The 7273-nt window shown below is 42.5% G+C and overlaps 1 protein-coding gene across 1 annotated transcript in view; it reads left to right on the top strand.

The window, feature by feature from the left end:
- Positions 1-1473: 1473 nt before the first annotated feature.
- The window catches only part of RNF150 (ring finger protein 150), a 185255-nt gene continuing 179455 nt past the window's right edge, over positions 1474-7273 (top strand). Inside the window, exons 1-2 of the mRNA XM_006906229.3 lie at positions 1474-1630; positions 5024-5136. Of these exons, the coding sequence (XP_006906291.2) occupies positions 1474-1630; positions 5024-5136 (270 nt within the window). The remainder of the gene's footprint in view (positions 1631-5023; positions 5137-7273) is intronic.

Below are 7273 nucleotides of genomic sequence, written 5' to 3'. Positions count from 1 at the left end.
CTCTATTTTATAGGTACCCTTAGTGTCTCCATTTTACATGCTCCACAAAAATGCCTCTATTGCACTGTTTTAATGTTTTCCTTTGAATTGTATAAAGTTTCAGTGTAGAAATGTCCATTTGAACGTGATTGTGTTTTTGCAAAAATACAGTTAGAAACATTGATTCTTATGCTTTAATAATAATCACGATGAATGTGTATAGAAATAAGTTCTAAGGAAAAATATATCTCTAGATAAATTGTCTTTATTCTTTTATCAAACAAACAAAAAACTGCTTCATCCAACATGTTTCCTTTCATGCCCTATTTTAAAAATTTTATTAAATTCAGTACTCAAGAGAAGTAGTGAATATATTTTTGTGCTGGTCACATTTTTTTCTATTCCTTTTCATTGATTTAGTTTTCTTTCTTACGTGTAATTGGCCTACTTTCTATTCTATTTGATTTTGTAAACCTATATCAATTGTTTTTCTGGAATAAGTGCAATAGAAGTGTGAAATAAATGTTTTAAACGACCACAACTGCATTTCAATCTATACATTAGAGAGATTTCTGTACTCGAATTTCAGGCCAGAGGATTCATCGCTTTTTTCTATTCTATTATCAAATTCAGACACTTAGCTGAAGTAGCATTCCTTGTTACTGGAGTTGATTAATTAGCTTACCTCTCCTTCCCTCCTTGCTCCTTTCTTTCCTTCCATATGTACTTATTCAGAATCTACTATATGTCAGCTTTTTCTAAGCCTTAGGAATGAAGATTAGGTCCCTGCTTTCATGACACTTATTTCTAGTATTCAGGAAAGAACCACAGAGCCCTGTAGAAAATATTGTCCAAAGTAAATAAATATTCCTTTCCTCTGATGAAAAAAAAAAAAAGTATACATAATGATCTCATTCTTATCTTTTCTCCTAAAAGAAAGAATTATCTCTGTCCTAAATTCTCTGGTGTCCAAGCACATTCATGCTCCTAAAAGCATTAATGAGTATCAACTGGAAAATTTGAGCTTGTCAGCCACAAAGTCTGATATGGAGGGAATCTTCAACACAGAATTCACACTCTTCCCCAAACAACTGGACTGGGCTCCTCCAAAGCAAAGAATCACTGAGAACCAGACTCCAAATCAACTGTATAAGTATGACAATTGCCAGTTGTAGAATGCAATGTTTATCAATGTGGCATAGCTATAGGCAAGGGGATTGGAATGGCTGGTCAGATATGTGCTGTAAGGATCAGAATTACGTGTTTTGGAATAATGGTTTTTGGGCAAATGCATGTCAAATTGCAGATCAAAAAGTCTTATTCAAATAGTGGTTACAGTTCTTAACAGAAGGATAAGCCCCGCCTGTATCCAAATAGAGAGGAATTTTGGTTTCCCTCCCACACAATTTGTTTTTCCCTCTAGCTATATGGAAGATAATGGTCAAAGAGGGATGTTTTCTAAGGAGGGTGGTCAGGGGAAATATCTCTGGGAAAATGGCAGCTAAAAGTAAAGGAAGAAACATTAGCCCTGTGAACAGTGAAGGAAAGAACATTCTAGACACCGGAAATAGCATGTGCAAAAAAGCCTTGGGGAGCACGGGAGCCACCCTTGCTACATTTGAGGATCTAAGAGAAAAGCAGCGTGCCCGAGGTGATGTGAGGAGGGTGCCAGCCTGAAGAAGAGGCAGGGGCGGATCAGGGAAGTCGTGGAATTATTTAGTGAGGTGGGAATGGCCAACTCAATCACATGTACACTTTAAACTCACTTTTACTGCGGTGTCAAGTCTCATGGAGGAGAGGAGCCTTTAGTCCAGTGAGGAGACCACGTACTCTATTCATCTTCACAAGAGGGCCAGTAGACTGGACTAAGGTGATAACAGAGGAGATGGGGAGGAGAAAGTGGCTTAACATTTATTTTTGAAGATTGAATCAACAGAACTGGCTGATGATGGATTAGATATGGCCATTGGGAGGAGGGCAGGCAGTGGTGAGGAAAAGGGAGGACTCCTGGCTTGAATACCTGAATGGGCGGTCGTGCCATTTACTGTATGATGAAGATAAGAATGGGAAGAATTAGGAGCTCAGGGTTTGACATTTTAATCCTGTGATATCCATAAATCGTCAACAGGGACATGTAAATTAGCCAACAGGATAAGTGAGTTGGAACTCCAAGACAAGAGATTTGGGAATCATCAGTTCAAAGATGAGATACCTAGAACCGGAAACAGAGCGATATAAAGAGAGTATAAAATGATGAAAGGGACCACGGCAATCCTTGGGGTTTTAGGGTCACTTAGGTGCAGAGCCCGAGGGAATCCAACATTTACATGTTGGACTGAGAAGCCCAAGGAGCAGTTCTAAGAGGAGAGCCTCTCAAGAGCAAGGTCATGGTCTGCCCTGTCAGGTGTTGCTGAGTGGTTACGTAAGGTGAGGATAGCCACGCTGCTGTTGCATTTGGCAAAGCGGTAGCCACCAGAGACCAGAGACATTTCAGTGAGTTGTCTGGGCAGAAGAGGAGTGGGTGGAGGATGGAATGGGCGACAGTTACTGTAGCCAACGATTGTGGAGAGTTTCACTATAAAAAGAGAAAAGAAATGACATAGTAGCCGGAGGAGTAGGAAATGTTTATTTTAGGTGATACTTGAGCATGTTTGTGTGCTGATTGGATACTCCAGTTAGATGGAAGTGATTAATGATGTTGGGGGCGGGGCACAATTTAAAAAGCCAAGTCCCTGAGAAGGCATCAGGTCACAAGATTCTGAACAAAAGTGGAAGAGGTGGCCTTGATAGGCTGGAGGGTATTTTCTTCATTGAAACAATAGGGAAGGACAAAATGGAGTAAAAGTAGATTGCTTTTCAATCAGGTGGTGGGAAGATGAAGACTTTGATTCTGAAGACTTCCTTTTTCTAAATCAAATCTGATGTGAGATCGGAAGCTAAGATCAAGAAGCTAAAGAGCATATAGAAGATGTGACAAAAAGATATGAAATTCTCAAAAACTGTCAGGAAAACAGTAGCACTGCTGGGAGGGGCCATGGCGAGGTTTGTATCATAAATTGAAGGTAAAATTGATGAGCTCAGTAGCAAGATCTTCAATAATAACAATAATATTATAATAATAGATGTGAGTGGGTACTATCCTTGACTCTTGTCACTCAGTGCTCTCCGCAGTGGAACTGGATGAACTGGCTGCCTGTGCTGGTGTCACCCTCCTCAAAGTTCCATTCTAACCACACTCAGCAGAGAAGGAAGCGCCTCTGGAGACAGGAGGCCTGTTCTTCCGTCCTGTTCTTCCATCCTGTTGAGCATCGAGTGGCTATTTCCCCAACTAGAAATTCCAAGTAACTTCTACAGATTCATCTAGAGATCCTAACAGAGTCACGCCCAACAGCAGCAAGTGAGTTTTTCTATGCTGATTTGCCATATCTAGTCTCTCAAAAAATTTCATGACAAACTTGTTTGGAAGGGTTCTGATTAGTGAGAAGGGCAAAGAAGCCCAAATGAAATGTCAAAATTATATCAAAGAATGAAATAAGTATAACTCATCTGATAATTCAAAGGAGCAGAAAGGAAAATAAAGTTATTTTTAGCAATGTATTGTTCCGAAATTTGAAGAGTAAGGGAATAAAGAGCAAAGAAATGAATATCTTTAGTTTCATGCACAGTCTCCAAAAAAACTTTTCCATAACCTTCCAGCTCAGTCCTTGCAGCTGAAGCTACAGGAATGGTTGGACTCTGAAAGTTCTACTTTGCCTATATAACTAGTACATGGTCTCAGGGAAACAATGCCACATGAATGAGATAAAAAAAAAAGCTCCCCCTCCCCACCCCCCCACACACTCCTACACTTGCAATTTGCAGGACCTCAGGCAGTTCTTGTTCCCTCATTTGTGTAATGAGACTAATGGTACCTACCTCATAAAGTCATCCCGAGAATTAATCAAGACGATCTGTACAAAGTGCTTAGAACAAAGAGAGCCTGCATATGTAAGTGCTCAAAAATGGCAGCTCTTCATTACTATTTATTATTCAACACATTTATTGATGCTCACTATGGGCCAGCCAGCATAGCAGATGCCTGGAATACAAGCAGGAGTGGGGTGTCCTGCCTGGAGGACCTCTGCGAGCCTGGTCCTCTAAACAGCGATCTGTGCTCCATGTGATTCAGAACCAACCTGCTTCAATCATCCCTATACCGTGTCATTTCTTATGTGTGTGTTTTAAAAATTACCACACTCTACCTTCACGATTCCCTTTCTGTTTCTAAAACTAGATTCTCAACTCCTGGAGAGCAGGGCCCCTGTCTATTCCTCAGCATCTAGCACAGGGCCTATCATAACGTAGATAACCATATACACGTAGATGAAAAAAACTGACTTCCTTTAAATTTTTTTGGACATTGAAATTTCTAGACTCTCTCCCCTTCTACTCCTCTTGTCCTGACCTCTCCCTGGGGTCACCCTCACTCTTCTATGTGCCCTACAGAATCGCTCTTTAGCATCTTCCAACAGTGCTGGAAGGAGGTGTAATCACTCCAGTTTTAAAACTGTGGCTCTGCACTGTTAAAACCACCCATGTGGCAGGGCTCCCATCCAGAACATTGTACTTCCCCTAGGAGCAAATATGGAAGATGGAAAGGAGGAAAGGACCTTTAGGACAGGCCATATGACACTAAATGCCACAGGCTGATACTCCATAGGAAATTGATCTTAAAAATAATGCCAGCCTTTACTTGTAAGATAATGTAAATCCTCTGTCGTATTTTGAGGATTCTTCTTCCTTTACAGACACGTGGAATATATTTTTGAAGAGTTTCCCCCTCTTCGGTCATGGGCATGGTTGTTGAGGAGCTTATTGTGGAGACATTACCTATGCCGAAGAATTGAACAAGCAACGATTTTTAAAAATTGCCATCAATCAATCGATCGATGAAAATTTGAAAAATACAATATGGATCAAACGATATAAACTTGTATTAAGCCATTAAATTATGTCCACGTAGGAGGAATTGTATTTTCAAATGTTTTAATTCGTTTTTCGACAGTCTACAGGAGAATTCCCTTTGAACCTGCTATGCACATTAATGGCAAGATGACAAAGCAGCGTCGAGAGCTGAGAGCTTCAGAAGGAAAATACGATTTGCTGACATTCGGAGAAGTGGGGCACTGCCATCCTCTGCTGGGGCCGCTCTTTTTTTTCTGGCTTAGACACTTGCACGTTGCATGAATTCGAGTCAGATCTGCCTTTACCCTTTATGAAAACAAGAAAACCTCCCTACACTTGTTAACCTAAAAGTCAAAGCCAAAGTGAGATGTAATAGCATTTATTTGAGATTCAAAAGAATAGCTATTTGGGAAGCGCTGATTCAGGCAGAAACCCAAATAGTGTTTTGATTAGGAAGCAGAGGCAAGGGGTATTTATGAGAAAGGGAAGGGGAACAACTGCATGAATAGAAGGAAGGAATTTCTACAGATGCAGATATGCTAACCTAACAATGCTAATTCTAAAGAGCGTCTTTAATTTTCAGTCCTGTGGTCAATGTCTACTTTCTTATTATGTTTCCAACGGTGCGGGATACAGTGCTGACTTAGACCCAGTTCAGAGATTATTTTGCCTGGTTTTAACATTCCAAAGGCTTGAGGAGTAAGATGTACAAGGCAGTTCCTCTGGGATGGCAGGTCCGACTCCATTTTAAAGTGGCTCTGTTTATATTATTTTTCGCACACGGAAGAGTCCTGTTTGACCTGGGCTGCCTGGCTGGTGGAGAGAGTCCTTCCACTGCACCCCCCACCCCCGCCTCCTCCCTGGCCCCACCGCCCCAAGGCTGGGACTCACCACTAGGCTGTCTTCTGGTGATATTTCAGAAGCTAGTTTAGGGGAGCCCACTTCATTCTGGGGTATGGCATCAGGCACTATGAAAAGTACTGTCCCAATTGCCTAGAAGCCTATTTTCTAAAATGAAAACACAAATCCAGCACATCAAAAACCATAGAGACAGATTCTTCTAAGTAGTTCTTCTTATGCCTGCTTCTAATTTGGTTATAGCCATCAGCTGTTTGAACTGCTACTGGAGAAAGATAAATTGTGCTGGTGGCCAGTCATTGACAGAAACCTGTAAACATACTAAGGTCCTGGGCTTTTGATTTCATCATGAATTGGGCCCTGGGTTCTCTGAAAGAGTGCCAGGTGGAAAGCACGATGTGAGCAATTGAAAAGCACCATGCAAATTGTTTGAGACTTTATATGGTGAGTATCTCAAGCCAAGGAAACCGTTGGTGTGAAAAGATAATGACCAAACATTTAATTGGGAAGGAATTGTGCTGTGTCACAGTGTTAAGAGCTCTACTCTAGAGGGTTGTACTCTCTGCTGACTGGTTGCCATCTCGGCACAATTGGAGAGCACACCATAAACAATAATAACCCAAACGCCCTTCCCTTGCCAGTCCTGACAACCAGAATAAACAGTGAAGAAATAGCTCACCCAGTTCCTTTTCTTTTACAGAGTTAGAAAACACTCATTCTACAAGAAAACAAGTGTCACATATTTGCTTCCAGGTGGGAGGAGAGAAGCCCATTCCCGTACTCACCGAAATATAGCGGTCCAGCTGCACTTAGCATCACCTGAGAACTTGTTGGAAAGGCCTACATATTCTGGAGCCCTACCCTAGCTGTACCAAGTCTGCAACTGATGGCAGAACTCACCAGTCTGAGTTTTAACAACCCCTAGGTGATGCCGATGCAACTTTACTCAGATGGGCACTGCCCTAGGTGTTTCACGCGTGGTTTCGGAAGGGCTGGCCTTCCCCTTTCGCCCTCGGATGGGTAAAAATAGGGAGCTCGCTGCAGTTGTTCCTGCAAACGAGAAGGTTGTTTACCAGAGGCACGCGCATTTCGCTATGTTTAAGGCGTAGGAAGTTTTTCCTGCACGCGTAGGTCAAGGGGCCTCCCCCTTTTGCCTCCAGCAGGATCAAATCGCAGAGTGGGTTGAATTTAAGACCCAGCAGGGGTCGCTGCTGCCTATGAAGAGAGACCGAGGGAGCGTGTCAAACGAAACCCAGAATCTTTGACATCACACTAAGCTCCTCCTCGCACGCACACATCACACCCACACACACACACACACACATACAGACACACACACACATATACAGACACATACACAGAGATTGAGAGACCGCGTACTCCTCTCTGCCGACTCCCTTCCACTACCCCGGAGCCGACCCCTCCGGCAGCAAGTGTGTGTCCGGCAAGGCCACCCGGCGAAGCGAGAGGAGCGAGGCGCCCGCAGCCCCCG

The sequence above is a fragment of the Pteropus alecto genome, unplaced genomic scaffold (genome assembly GCF_000325575.1).
Source record: "Pteropus alecto unplaced genomic scaffold, ASM32557v1 scaffold50, whole genome shotgun sequence".
In the NCBI taxonomy this organism is placed as follows: domain Eukaryota; kingdom Metazoa; phylum Chordata; class Mammalia; order Chiroptera; family Pteropodidae; genus Pteropus; species Pteropus alecto.
Note: the sequence above shows the minus strand (reverse complement) of the source record. Positions and strands in the feature narration are given on the sequence as shown.